Consider the following 14,917-nt stretch of genomic DNA (forward strand, 5'->3'; position numbering starts at 1 on the left):
AGAAATGGCTCGAGTTGCCAAGTTGCCCTTTAATGTATGACAAGTGGTTATAGATTTGTCTAAGAGGCCTCAGAGCAAATAAGTAGTGTGGCTAAACAGAAATAAACAACGTTAAAATGTTTTTAGCAGTGCACAAGTACCATTCTGCTGTACATTGTACTCACGCTAGGTCGAGATATAGTTTGGCTAGAAGGAGTAGTATCCATTCAGAAATGGAGGCTTCATCCTTCTCACGCGTCACATGCATGAAGACAGTCCTGCCAGCGTCCCGTGAAAGAGGGCTGGTACTGTATAGCAACGGTGCTGTATCAGCGCTCATTCACCGTACTGAACCGTGAACAAACTCTAATAGAAAAACATACTGTACCGTGACAGTGGGGGCCTCAGCCTGGCACACTGCTGCCGTGGAAAAAGCCCCACTTCCATTTTCATCACAACTCTGCTGCTGTTTGAAGCTGCACATTGAAAACGCCATAAAAAATATAAGAAATGTTACTGTTTTTATTTTGCACATTGATGCAGAATTGTTCTCATATGAACTCTTCTCTTTGCTCCCATTGCGAGTCCTCTGTACTGAGCTCCCCTATAATTGTCGATTTCATGTATAATACCGAAGTTGGAATACTTCAGTAGTTATGCCTCCGCTCCAGCAGTAGCGATGGCTGGAGGCATTATGTGCTCGGGTTGTCTGTAAGTCTGAACTTCCCATTCTTGTGAATATGATATCTCAGGAAAGCCTCGAGGCAGTTTCTTCAAATTTGGCACAAATGTCCACTTGCGCTCAAGGATGAACTGATTCGATTTTGGTGGTCAAAAGTAACTCATTTTTGGCCATGACTCAAGAATTGATGTCCATATTTCACAATTGGTTGGATAATGAATTGATGACACTTTTGACTCAAAAAGTCAAAGGTCACTGTGACCTCAAAATGACCTTGACAAACATGTTTTTGGTCTTAACTCAAGAATTGATGCAGTAATTAAATTCATTGCAGTAACATTTGCAGGACACAGCGGTAATTTTGTTTCCATTTTCTTCACAGGTACATTTAAGAATAAGATAGATATATCCTCCTTCACAGCAGCTGAAGACAGTCTTCTGAATGGTGGTAAAGGTGATGACGTGTGAGTATTCTCCACTAGAAAGAAATTTTAGCAAATTACCAAGATCATGTTCCCCTCTCTGACTCTTTCTCATCTTCTTCCAGTGCTGTGAAGAAGGAGAAGATGAGCCAGAACTTGTTGCAGTGGACTGTGGCAGATGTGGCCAGTTATTTCTCAGCTGCAGGCTTTCCAGAGCAGGCTGTGGCTTTTCGAACACAGGTCAGTGCACCAACACATAACTGCCACAGAGGGGCACTACATACACTATTACCTCCACTGGAATCCACACATATTTCATCACCCAGTGCCATTTTTAGAGATAGTTAAAGTAAAGTGAGTTGCACGATCCAAAAGCACTGTATGCTGGGACCAGTATCTTTTTATGTGTGTGCATCAGGCTGCGTGGTAAAAGCTGCTAGGAAAAATCCCAGACTTTCTAAAACAAAGCTGTTATTTTTTCACGATTTCAGGAGTTTCAAAAGCTAATTAAACAGTCTACACTGTGTCCTGGGGGGCATTTAAAAATGACGTTTGTTACATTCAAAGATATTAAGCATTCAGAGCATTCCTTCAGAACCCTATGGGTGACTAACTTAGCAAAGTATTGTGTCACTCCCCAACAGGAAATTGATGGGAAGTCCCTTCTCCTAATGCAGCGCAGTGACGTGTTGACTGGTTTGTCTATCCGACTCGGCCCTGCCCTCAAAATCTATGAGCGGCATGTAAAGGTGCTGCAGAGGACCCACTTCCTGGAATACGAAGACCTCTGAAGTGTGGAGTCACCTGACAGACAGACGATGCTGCACTGACCCAAACGTGCATGCAGTGCCCTCTCCCATCTGGACCCTGCCTCCCACCTTCATATACAGAATATATAGAGGGTGAGTCTGGGGGGGAGGCTGCGGTGGAATAAACTTTCACTGTGAGAATGACCAGAAACTGAAAGACAGTCATCCTACCTCTCATTATGGTCTTTGGTTTTCAAATGGTTTTCATTTCACCCATGTGGCTGTTCGATTGCATTATCAAGGAAATACTACATTCGACTGCTACGTTCAGAGTATGTTTTCAAGTGGAGGAGCAATGAACTTTCTGCAGGAGTAAGAGATGGACAATGCAGCCATTGAAGGGGACTGAGTCCTTGCACCAAGTGGACCACCTATGGGCTAATGTACTACAGAGACATCACTGTGCTGTGAGCAAAGTTTTGTCACCGTTTTTTGGATGCACAAGAAAAATGTATCCCAAAATGTATCCCTGCATTCTCCCTGTTGTATTACGGTACCTTGTTTGTCCAGAAAGTGTTTGTACGTCAACACAGTTAAACGTGATGCACATCTGTTGTGCTTTTTCCTTTTCTCGTATGATGAGTTGAATTAAATGTCATCAAAGTGCTGGGGCAGTCAGACTATCTACATATCTGCATCAAAAGTTACCAGAGTCCGATTCCTGACTTATCATGCCAACAATAGCTGCTGATGTTGGATTATGTCTTCAGTCTGTAACACTGAGATACAACCAATAAGATATACTACTACCTGCTGGCAAGGCAATATGTTCTGTGTGTGTGTGTTTTTTTTCTTCTTCTTATTTAGGTCTGACTGTGGTCCAACTTAATACAATGCATTTTGGGGAACAATTTCAGATATGTGACCAGGAAATATGCAGCCTAATGGAATTTGCTTTCATACATAAGCAAAAAAAAAGTAATAAACTTGGGAAAATGATATTGTAATACTGAATATATTGTTTTAAATTGAATACAGCTGCTCAGTGTCTGTTTACAGAGCAGATATGTTGATCAAATGCAATATTTTGTTATCATCCATTTATAATTTGTCCAGTGTGATCCAAGTCAGCCTCTTTGTGACATTCCATAATGTAGTCTTCATCTCCAGTGTATCTCCTCCCCTTTTTATCTGTAACATTGACATTTCTTCCAGAGTCACAAATAAAGCTCGTGTCTCTCTGTTCAGTCACTTGTTTTGTGATAGTTTATTACACTCGTATCAGTTATTCACCATAAAACAATGGTTTCAAAGGGTCAGCATCACCTTGTGTGAGGACAAGTGATAACCCTTTTCAGTCTCAATCAAATATTGTAAACAAACTTTCCACTTCACATAAAAACCCTACTCCACACCAAATGTTCTCCTCAAAAATGACAGCAGGACATTAAAAATCAAATCAAAGTTCCTCATTCAATCTGAAGGTTCAGTCGATGCAGCGTTCTGTGAAATGCACATTCAGTGAAAATGGAATAGCAGAGAATAAACTCCCTATCCAATCTTGGAAAGAACCATCAGACCGAGTTTCAGTCCATGTTTACATCTGCACAACTCTTCAGATTAGCACAAACATAATTGAGTGGGAAAAGATCCACACAATGCTGACAATGCAAAGAAACCTTATACTAGATACACAGTTCACTGATGATGATTTGATGTCTGAAACTTGGTCGTTTTGCTTTTTAGATTGAACACATTTGCACTGCTATATAATTATCTTGTGTAAGCAATAAGTCTACTTTTGTAGGACATGTCTGTGCATGCCGTCAGCAGTGTTTTTCCTCTCAATTATTTTTCCTAACCACAAAAATACTTACTATCCATGTACAGACAAAAAGAAAAGATTTCCCCCCAATCAGCATACAATTTCTAATCCAGATAGAGCTAGGACTACCATAGTGTCTCGGTACCAAGTACCGAGGTCACTTGGATCAGTAGAATACTGCACGAGGCCACAAAGTTGTCAGCTCCAGGCTGCACACCAGTTTGACAATGCAGATTAGCCTCTTTGTTTCCCAGCTTTGTGGGAAACTTCACTGATCAGGTTGCCAAAAGCTAAGAAATGTCCCAAAAGCTAAGAAAATAATGTGATTTCTTTTAAAAACTTAACAGCACTCTCAATCATGTTACTTACCAAAGTAGCAAAAAAAATCGAATCCTCTTGATCTTCAAGCCCACATACAACATTAAATTAAGACTTTGCTGCATTTAACTCTTTGCCTGTAACAGTCCTGCATTCACCAGTCCAAACTCAGAGGAACTGTGACTGCCACTCCTTGTTACTGACATGACATGTAAGAAAAAGTTACATGGAGTCCATATGACCAAAATCCATCTTTGCTGTTAACCTCAGCACACGCTTTCTGACATCCAGTGGATGCAGAAGCCCTTAAAATAGGACCCAATCAGTGAGGGTGTGGATGCATGTGAGCATGTGGTCTTCTCTGCCAGGCTCTACAGGATGAAGGGGAGTATGGAGGAGCGCAGGGTCGGATAATCTCTGAACTCCTTTAAGTAGCCGCGGTGTTTTCCTTTGGCCCACACAGTCATCTGGATGAAGGCCACGAGAGTGAAGAAAGCCACAGGCACACACTGGGTCATCACTGTGAAGCCGATCCAGGAGCCCACCTGTAAGCAAGAAGTTTACACACACACACACACACACACACACACACAGGGCATTGAGATGTATGGCACATGTGTAGGACTCAACCAGTAGATGGCAGTAATAGTGCATCATATATTGCAAGGGTAAAGTACTGTGTACTATTGCTACTGGGTTGCACACACACACAACAGTGGATGTCAGTATTTCAGGGTTGAAATGTGGAACATTACTCGCTGCAAAACACAGCTAATAACCAAACTGACATACAGATTCTTCAAATATTAATCAAACTAATACACTGACCAGCTGACTAAACTGACTTTGAAGTAATTTTTTCCTACATCACCATGGATTTCTTTCATAGGAACCCATTTCACAAATGATTATGCTTAGTTTTCTTTAATAAATGATGTAAGATTGAATTTATTTGCATTTGCTTACCTCATATGTGTAGTTCGGACAAGAGACCAGCCAAAAAATCCATGTGAAGGGATTTCTTGTTGGGTAAGGAATCTTCTTGGTTTTTGAACCTGAGAGATGATGGGTAAACATAGCTGATAGCTGCTTAAAAAAACAACAACACTCATGTGAACAGTATATGCATTGTTTACCAAAATGCATACCTGGTAGTTTGAGGTTACGAAGAGCCACATGGATGGAAAAATTTCCTACTTGACAGAACTGTGGGCATAAAGACATCCAAAGAGGATCATCTACATAACAATAGATCATTAGGTTTAATACCTGGAAGACCTTTAGTGAGCCAGAAATATAAAACTCAAACAAATCTCATACTTACCAAGAAAATGTAAAGTCCTGTATTCACCTGCTGCTGCCCGTAATCTGTCAGTGTGTCACAGAAAAATGGATTAAGAAGGAAGTCAGCTTCTACTGATGAGTTAAAGTGAGAATTGTAGAGGTCTGCACTTACAGGGTGGGGTGTAGAGAGGGTGGTTAATGTAGTACGCCATCCAAGCTGCAGTGCACCAGTAATAGCCACAGTTCTGGAATAGTAGGAACAACTATAATAAGTCAAAGTGTCAAGATAAAGCACCACATAGATTTGGTCCAGATTTCTGAGAACAGAGAAATAATACACTGTATGTCACGTCCAAAGGTCAAAATGATGCAGCTCACTCACCTTAAATATGTTTCTGAGAGGCATGGTCCCATGGGAGATACGGTGCACAAACATTGTTTCCAGAATCCTCTGATTGTAATGGAAAGGAGTGACACATGCAGGCCAAGCCCTGTAACAGGACACACACACACACACACACACACACACACACGCACACACACACTTAACATACTGAACTGTGATTAATACATTGTCGTGCTGCACTCCATAACACTTGGCCCTGATTCAGTGTCACCATAGCAATATACTTCATGAGTGGTTGTTATTTTGAGGGGTCATCTGTGCAACGCCTGGGATTGTGTGATACACCTCTGCAACATCGCAACCAGGCTCAGGGAGTAATGGATTACATGTCACAGAGTTTTACAATCAGGATCCAAAAAAAAGGTAACTGTAATTAGTCAAAGACAAAATGACATAATCAGATTACAGTTACATGTAGTAAAAATGGGGATTATTAGCAGTCATCAGTACAGTGCAAGTTCTGCCTTTCCGATGTGCTCTATAGGCTACTGCCTGAATTTACTTAATAAAAAGCAAGTTTTTCTTTACACATTGTTGATGCTAGATATCTGGGTTTCTTCGTTTTCTTTTGGTTACATTGTTCTGTTGTCTTGTAGAATGCATCGTCATCTTATTGATATTTCTTTTCTCTGGTCTTTATTTACATATTTGGCGTTGAGGTAATCCAAAATAATCAAGTTACGTTACTTCAATATTGTGATACTTGGGATTTCAGGTTTAGTGACTAACATTTTTCACAGGTAATTAGTTATTGGTAATTCTTAACCCTGATCGCAACAAATCCCCCAAAACACAGGCGAGCTGGCACTCACTGTACGATCCAGTGCTTGCTGGTGGTGAAATCATATTTCGGGGAGTAGATAAAGGGAAGGCGGAAGTAGAACATTAAGTAGATGACCAGCGGACCAACACATTCTGACAGGAACACCTGAAGTGAGCGAAGAAAAGACAGAAATAGTTTACGTTTTGTTTTTCTTGATTTGTAGCCAGATGCATGAGAAGAAAGCAGCACAAAACACAGCAGTCATGAAGCAATCCATGAACAGTATTACCAACAACTTGAACAATTAACTTCTTTAATAGTAAATACACTAACCAATGAAATTCAAATATTTTCTACATGTCAGTTAAACCCTCTGCCAAAGGGAAAACATGCAACCGACACCAGTATGGCACTCTGAGAACCCACTTGTCACAGCCATCTTAAAGTAAAAACACTCCATCTACTCCTCTACTCCATCTACTCCTCAGCACTGACAACCATTCACTATAACAATAATAGTATTCAACATGTGCCCATGGAGCAAATGAGACACTAAGACAGCTTGTAATACCAGCTTTTCACAACTGATATGATCAAGCGAAGCAGCACAGCTGACAGTGAAATCGATCCCTGAATCAGCACCTCGAGCAGAGCCCTGGCTCAGCATGTGTGACTGATAGCTACTGGTGATCTCTGCTGGGGCACTTCATGCACCTCCACCCACTGTGACATTAGTCTGGCAGAGAGCTGGGGGTTCTGCCAGGGTTGGTAAGGACAGGGAATGCAGAGAGTGGGTGGGCAAGGGTGAACAAGGGGGGCAGTGAAAAGCAAGCGAGAGGTCAGGGGGATAAACACCTTTGGAAGAAATGGGGCAGTGAGATTATATGTCCTAGGACAGAGGACAGGCGTTGCAGAGGTAGAGAGAAAAACGAACCGCAGCAAATCGCCTCGATGTGTCACTGTGGGTTGATATTTATATTCCAAAGTTATTGAGTGGGTGAGAGAGTGTTTATAAAGTAAAGTAAGAATCTTAAAAGACCATACCAAAGGTTTTGCGTGTTTCAGTTTATTAAGTACAAATAGCGTGTGCTTTGCAGGCTATTTTGCAGAGCAAGCCTGATAGTCAGCTGATGAAAAGAATTGCATCCAGGAGCTACAGGTTGTGGTAGCTGAATCATATCCAGAAGGCAGGGATGCAAACTTGGACTTTAAACGGACCATGTGAATTTAATCATTTGTGGCACTAAAGCGGGTGCTGCTCAGAGGATCAGATCTTGCACGCTGGAGCATCCTTGAAATCAACAACAGGCAGATTACCACATGCGAAACTTGGCAAGTTGATTGTTATTATAGGAATTATTTTAAGTTGTATAATATAATTTGGAAAACAGCTTATAATTAAAGCATGCATGGCTTATGTCATTAATTAGTAAAACATGCAACACCACTTTATGGTCCTAAATACTGTGTGTCTGTGTATGTGTGGACTCACGGTTCCCCATGTGAGCTGGGGTCCTAGGTCACTGAAGTAAAAGCTGGCTGTGGTTCCCACGGGAAGTGTCTGGAGTACTTCCTCATCCCTGAGACATTTGGCCTCTGAGAAACATGACCACCCACAGCCATTAGTCCAGATAAGACCACACAACATCACACAACTTAGAACACCTATAAACAGCAGAATTTATTGTGAAAAGCAGACGCACTTGGATCCAAACGCAGGGACTGTCTGGCTGGATACCACTTTGGATCTGTTGAAATGGAGAGGAACTTTATTCTTGGCATGTCTCATTTATTAAAAACTAGGATACAAACAAATTCAAAATTAAAATTTTGTCTTAAACTTACTCACATGATTTGTGAAACAAAGCTTTAATATCCAAAACAGTGGCAGTTGGCTCCACCTACAATCAAAAAAAAAAAGAAACAATGTTAGGGTAGTAATATTATCAGCACCATGAGTGTGCAGACTAACATACTGACATTTACAAATCAATTTACAAGACATTGCGTGCTAAAAATACAAAGCAGAAGTCATCTGTATTGCTGCCTTTACTGCAGTTACTTAAGTGTTCATTGCTTTTGGAATTTGTCAGACTTGCATTTTGCCCTTTTCATCTGCAATGTGATCCCTCCTGTTTTTTGACAAAACTCTTCACATTTATACAAGCTGCCAATTATGCGCATCTGTTGTTGGCCCAGCGCAGCACGGGCCTGTACTATAGCTGAACCAGAAAAAATCCTGGCAGATGAAGAGGGAGTTGTCACCTCCTAACTGCAACCCTTGCTCAATAGAAACGTAACTGATAATGGCTGCACTCGATCGGGCTGCCTGTGAAGTAGATGATCACCTGTAATATTACGCGTCTGCTCACAGTGATGACCGTGTAGTTCTTGAGCTAGAACAAACATGTTTCCTCTGACTTCACTGCAAAGTAATCCCAGTCTCTGCGTATGCTACTATTACAACAGACATAAGACGTCATGAACCTTTAAAGGAATGAACTGGGAGGTGTTCAACTTTAGTAACTGAGCGTAACATCGATGGCATGCTACAAGTTCTCAAGCAATCTTTGTGTCTTTTCTAGGACTGAAATATTTGTGATCAGATCAGAATGAATCATGCATCAGTTGGGGAAGTATTATCAGTTTTCTAAAACCATTATGTTGAATATAAAAGGTGAGTGTAATTAGAAACCCTCCATTCAACACACACACTCACCTTGTCGAGCAGCAGCAGTTTCTCTTTAGTCTTTAAGTCCACGATCTCCACCTCAAAGTAAACAATCCTTTTGGCCTTTTTGGGAGGTTTTGGTTTTGGCCTCGGCGCAGACTTCTTCTCAGAATCAGCTCCATTTACACTCTTTGCCTCTAAGGCAAGTACATCCATGATGATACTGTTTGATCCCAAACCTCAGTGGCCTAGTAGTGAAATAGTCTGTGATATGTCCAGTGACGCTGGCTGTCCTCTGCTGGTATGGGAAGCAGCCCCCTGCTCTGCCTCCACACAACTGTCAGTCCAACTCAAGGGTGTCGTCTTTGGTGTCTTTTGGACTCTCCGAATAGCCCACCACCTCCAGAAGAAGAGTGACGGAAATATGTGAGACCATAAACACTTTTTCCCCCCCAGATGAAGTGTATGTGTGCAGGAGAGTGGAGGCAACGAGCAATAAAGAAAATGAGGAGCAGTGGAAGGAGAGCTGGCCTAAGAACATGAAGTGAACCTGCTCCTCACCTGAATACCAGCCTCTTCATGATCCACAACCCCCCTTCATGCAACAAAACGCACTGAAGACGAAACCGGAGAGCCCCAAGACATAATCCACAGTGCGCCATTTGCAAGGCTAAATATAAGTCGCCTGATTTGCTCTGCACGAGCTTGGTAACCTTGGGAAGCCACATACAGCCCTACTCAGTGACAAATGCCAATGTGCTCTCATTAGACCTATAAGACACATCTCATGTCTGCTCTGCTCCTTGCTTGGTCACACAGTGACGGCCCCCAATAAAAGTCTGATCCATGGGATGAAGGACCTCCACATGCCAAAAAATCCCCCTCCCCCAGACCACCTGTGTGGCTGGTATTCTTTTCTCTTTCTGACCTCCAGAACAAAGGCAAACATGTTTATTTCAGGGCCCATGTGGTTCAAGGTTTGTGTGCTAAATGGACAACATCGTTTCTAAAATACTTCAGGGAGGTTTGTGGTGGGAGGAGGGTGAAGAAAATGCTGATTGGGAGAAGATCAAAGATGCCTTTCGTCGCACAGGGTCAACTCATCATCGCACATAGCCAACTGCATATCTATACTCTGCGGTCTATTTATAACCAGCAGGAGCAGTCCGTGCCAACAGCAAGCAGTGGTGATCACTATTTGTATTCCATGATCCTTTTTAAATCTTCTGTTAGAAAAATCCCTGTGCTAAACCTAATCCTTGTTTACACTGATGATCAAAAAGACAGCAATAAAATGGGAAAAACCTATTCTCACATATATGCTGAAGTGGACCTACTTCTTCTTTAAAGGCGGTAACACTATATGACATAGGAGGAATGCTGTAACATGGGACTCCATGGGATCGCTGATCTTCAGAGTGTCGTGGTTAGAGGAACATTCATTCAAACTCTCTTCTTCTGGCACATTCACAATTTATTTGAGTTATCTGAAGAGTCTTCAAAATAACCCCTCACTCCTAAGGAGATGGGACATTAAAAGAAGAGATATATCTAATTCAGAAATTTTGGATAGATGTTTGTAAATGTGTTATCTTCCATAAGTATGTGTGGCATGCAATAAGATCTGTGGTGCTTTTTGTTTTTTTTGTTGAACCTGTGTCAGAAAGCTTTCAGTTTAATACATGCAGTCTGCAGGTCTGATTCAAGACAAGATGATTCATGTTAACCTGCCTATCCTCCAGCACTTACGCCCATCCTGACCCAGGAAACAGGCTGCGTGGGAAAATCATTGCAGAACCTTCACATTCTGTACATAACTAATGTCAACTTGTCCCCTCTAGTGGGAGCTACAGAGCACTTTACAACCAGTACAACCAGTGAACCACTAGACACAAGAACAGTTTCCTTCCACAAACCAACACAGACTTCCACCTATCCTGTGCAGTAACACAGAATACCACCTCACTGAACCTACAAATTGTCTTTTATTGGCTAATACAGATTATTATTTCAGCATAACTGCCAGACATTCTTGCATTATTTGTATATACAGCACAAACCATATCACAACCCTTTATATGCAGTTCACTGTCTTGTATAGACAGCACATACTTGTCCATTGTTGTTGCCCAGTATATAACCTAATCTGATCTATTTCCATGCCCACTTGCTTGAACATAACAGCTATAAGTTTATGTTTATCTATATTTCTTCCAGTGTAGTATAGTATATAGTGAGTCAACATACACACACTTACCAGAGGTGTTTTATAATATTTTGACTGAATAACAATATAGCCTTCATGAAGATAAGATTTATGGGCTAGTGTTGGAATGCAATCATTTTAGCTAAGTGTAGGCTACATAATAAACTGGCAACTGAGCTTACTGGGCAAATAAAGTTGATTGTGATTGTAGGTACTCATTCTCATCTTATAAATCAGCCAATCAAGTTCATTCGTCTGTAACCATATGAGGGACATAAAGTGTAAAGTAGCCAATAAATCTATTACTGATTTCAGCCTACAGTATGTAAAGTGAAGCCCCAGGCCCCCAAAAAGCCTCTGCGCATGCGTACTCAAATTAAAACATCACTAAAAGGGCGGATGCAACCATTTATCTACATTTTTATCCAAATATTTATCCAAACAATACCAATGTCACTCACGTGCGCTGCTGCTAAGTGTGTGTGTTTCACTGTGTTTAATCCACAGGCGACATCTGACCACTTCTTAACGTTTAAAGCGGTTCAAACGAAACCGGAAGTCGCAGGGAGGTAGTCCTCTCGACCCTTTGGCGATGACACACATCAGCAGCAGCGGCTTCTTCCAGAAGTTTCCGTCCGCGGTTCGAGACTCGGCGGCGGCACACGGACACTCCTGCGTGAACACGGTGTTTTATGTTGGCGGGGGGTTGAGCGAAGTCACATCTTTTCTCCTCCTCTGAGTGAAGAGTGGAAACTTATCCAAAGGAGGGGAAGCTAACCTTGACAGTTAGCTATCTCGGCTAATTGTCCGCATCGGCAGTGACAGCTGCGGCGGCGGCGGAGCAGCAGTCCGTCCACCGAGCTGGTTCACACTCACACTGGACATGCTGGAGGTGTTTTTGTGCACTTAAAACTGAAGCGTCTGCGTTGACGGTGTTTTAATGAAGTGGAAGAGGAACTGACCGGTTGTTGTAATGGGTAAAGATTACTACAAAGTGCTCGGAGTAGCCAAGGGAGCATCCGAAGATGAGATAAAAAAGGCGTACAGAAAACAGGCCCTGCGCTTTCATCCCGACAAAAACAAGTCTCCCGGAGCAGAAGATAAATTCAAAGAGATCGCAGAAGCCTATGATGTCCTCAGCGATGCCAAGAAAAAGGACATTTACGATCGCTTTGGAGAGGAAGGTAACTGAACTCCTCTTCCCCCGCAACTTGCGTGTTGTTTGTGCTGTTTTCCACTTGCGCTGTTTGCTTTAACCTTCAGCAAACCGTGCAGTTACTACTTTATGTTAGATCTGTTTGATACTTTAATGCATCCTCCCAATCGGTCATTTGCTGTTGTCTTTCTGCACCAGTAGGCTCCCAGTGAAGGGGTGTGTGTGTGTGTGTACTACAATAGGGTTAGCTGGAGAACTTGCTGGAAACTGCGAGTTCTTGCCTGTCCTGTCACTCTGTCACTGCAGTGATAATTATGGCTCCACTAGTTGTAAAATGCACTGAATATTCAGCTGAAATCAGAGAATTAGGTTTGTTTTTTTTAGGGATACACCACTTTATCCAATAGCTGTTAGTTAAACAGATGTTTTTTTGTTGTTATTTTTTGCTTTTGTACCAGGGAAACAGAGAAATCTACGAAGATAAGCATCTCTGCCTTGTTGCAGCTCAGTCTGTTTCTCTTCTTGTCCAAGATAATAATAAGACGCACATCGGTATTAGTCCAATATCCGAGCTGGGACCAACACAACATTCAGCCAGTGCAAAACTGATGTGACACAACTAATATTGGCCACTGATGTGGGTGAATGCCACCTTTGTTGCTGATAGGCCGACATATGTGCATCCCTACACCTTAATAAACTACTCTAAACAATTCATTGATTATTAAAATAGTTGTAAATTCATTTTACAGTTACAACTAATCAGTTCATGGACTACTTGTTGTAGTTTGATGCAATAAAAAAACACTTTAAACTAAATGAAAACACAAACTATTGATCATTACTTGTCCTGCAACCAATGAATATTTTCATCATCACTGCTCAATTCATTTTGGTTTACTAGAGAAACTACACACAAGTTAGCATATTTTGCTATTTTTACTTGAAATTGGCTATCATGTTTCTCTTTTCAGATATTTTGGTTATTTCTTACTAAAGCCCAACCGATACTGGATTTTTTAACCAGATACCAATTCATATTTATACTAAACATAGTTTTAAAAAGTTTTTGTGTGTGTTGAGAATCTTTAACATTACATTTGGTTCTTAGAGAATTGGGGACACACTTCTGAAACGTAATTTCTGGTTACATATTAGCCGACACTGATGTGTGATAATGAGCTCGCAGTAATATCGGCCGTGCTTGTATATAATGTGAGGTCTATTTCCTTCCGTGCTGATGTTTGCCTCTTCCTCTTTAGGGTTAAAGGGTTCGGCCGGCGGCGGAGGCGGAGGACACAGCGGTCAAAGCTACAACTACACCTTCCATGGAGACCCTCACGCAATGTTCGCAGAGTTCTTCGGTGGCCGCAGCCCTTTCGATGATTTCTTCTCACAAAACGGGGATGACAACATGGACATCAATGACCCCTTTGGAGCATTTGGCATGGGAAGAATGGGCGGCATGGGTGGCTTTCAAAGGTCCTTTAAATCCCGCCCAGGAGGCCCTCACAGGGCCCACCAGAGAAAGAAGGACCCGCCCGTGGTGCACGAGCTGAAGGTGAGCCTCGAGGAGGTCTTCTCAGGCTGCACCAAAAAGATGAAGATCTCCCGCAAGAGACTGAACCCCGACGGTTGCACCATGCGTAACGAAGACAAGATCTTAACAGTCGACATCAAGCGCGGCTGGAAGGAGGGGACAAAAATCACCTTTCCGAAGGAGGGAGACGAAACTCCCACCAACATTCCTGCAGATGTGGTGTTTGTAGTTAAAGATAAACCCCACCCGGTGTTCAGAAGAGAAGGCTCGGATATCATTTATCCTGCGAAAATCTCTCTCAGAGACGTAAGTGAATGCCGACAAAAATGTTCCAAACACGAGTAGCTGTATCTGTCTAATTACCTTGTTTTCCATCCCCTCTCAAGGCGTTGTGCGGATGCACAGTCAACGCCCCGACGCTGGACGGCCGGACCATCACTGTGACTTCCAGAGATGTTGTCAAACCTGGAATGAAAAAGCGTATTGTTGGGGAAGGGCTCCCTCTGTCCAAGTACCCTGAGAAGAGGGGCGACATGATCTTGGACTTTACAGTCAGATTTCCTGACAAACTGGGCCAAACCACTCGAGATGCACTAAAGCAGGTCCTTCCACCATGACAAGACAAAAAACCAAAAAAACAACAAAAAAAAAGTAACAGTAAAGTAACATTTCCAGTGACACCCTCCTGTGTATTTTAGCCTGGACGACCGAGGCTCAGGGCATATTTGGTTCCAGCTGAGTTTAATTTGACTTCTTATCTAGTCAGTGTAATGAGTGTCTTAAGACTTGGAAACTGACAGAACACCAGAGTTTACATTTGGTTCATTCAGCTGCGTAACAGTGTTAACAGCGTGCCGCGACGTATGATCCAAGGAGGAAAAGTAAATAGTAGGAAGTACATTGTGTGTGTGTGTGT

At 42.1% G+C, this 14,917-nt stretch overlaps 3 protein-coding genes across 3 annotated transcripts in view; 2 read left to right on the top strand and 1 right to left on the bottom strand.

Annotated features, from left to right (window-relative positions):
* The window catches only part of samd1a (sterile alpha motif domain containing 1a), a gene marked incomplete in the record, with an annotated part of 7,884 nt that extends 4,593 nt beyond the window's left edge, over positions 1–3,291 (top strand). The window contains 3 exon segments of the mRNA XM_035654886.1: positions 1,044–1,125; positions 1,209–1,323; positions 1,728–3,291. Coding sequence (XP_035510779.1) covers positions 1,044–1,125; positions 1,209–1,323; positions 1,728–1,874 — 344 coding nt within the window.
* LOC118322991 (very-long-chain enoyl-CoA reductase-like) lies at positions 3,081–9,817 on the bottom strand. Its single transcript, XM_035654887.1, is given in 12 exon segments — positions 3,081–4,520; positions 4,942–5,030; positions 5,124–5,181; positions 5,300–5,343; positions 5,432–5,504; positions 5,642–5,725; positions 5,727–5,748; positions 6,478–6,593; positions 7,921–8,024; positions 8,132–8,176; positions 8,278–8,329; positions 9,148–9,817. Coding segments are annotated over 12 exon segments (1,029 nt in total). The 5' UTR covers positions 9,316–9,817; the 3' UTR covers positions 3,081–4,346.
* Positions 9,818–11,883: 2,066 nt separating this feature from the next.
* On the top strand, positions 11,884–14,639 carry dnajb1a (DnaJ heat shock protein family (Hsp40) member B1a). The gene is made up of 3 exons (XM_035654889.1): positions 11,884–12,489; positions 13,724–14,307; positions 14,388–14,639. Exons 1-3 carry the CDS (start codon positions 12,279–12,281, stop codon positions 14,616–14,618), a joined length of 1,026 nt encoding a protein of 341 aa, XP_035510782.1. The 5' UTR covers positions 11,884–12,278; the 3' UTR covers positions 14,619–14,639.
* Positions 14,640–14,917: the final 278 nt, after the last annotated feature.

The sequence above is a fragment of the Morone saxatilis genome, unplaced genomic scaffold (assembly GCF_004916995.1).
Source record: "Morone saxatilis isolate NCDOM2014 unplaced genomic scaffold, NCSU_SB_2.0 Contig14, whole genome shotgun sequence".
NCBI lineage: Eukaryota > Metazoa > Chordata > Actinopteri > Moronidae > Morone > Morone saxatilis.

Bases quoted from the DNA above. Each gene is read 5' to 3' on its own strand.
- dnajb1a (XM_035654889.1), top strand. From the start codon at position 12,279: ATGGGTAAAGATTACTACAAAGTGCTCGGAGTAGCCAAGGGAGCATCC. The intron at 12,490-13,723 runs GTAACTGAACTC...CTTCCTCTTTAG, and splicing joins CGATCGCTTTGGAGAGGAAG to GGTTAAAGGGTTCGGCCGGC. The intron at 14,308-14,387 runs GTAAGTGAATGC...TCCCCTCTCAAG, and splicing joins CGAAAATCTCTCTCAGAGAC to GCGTTGTGCGGATGCACAGT.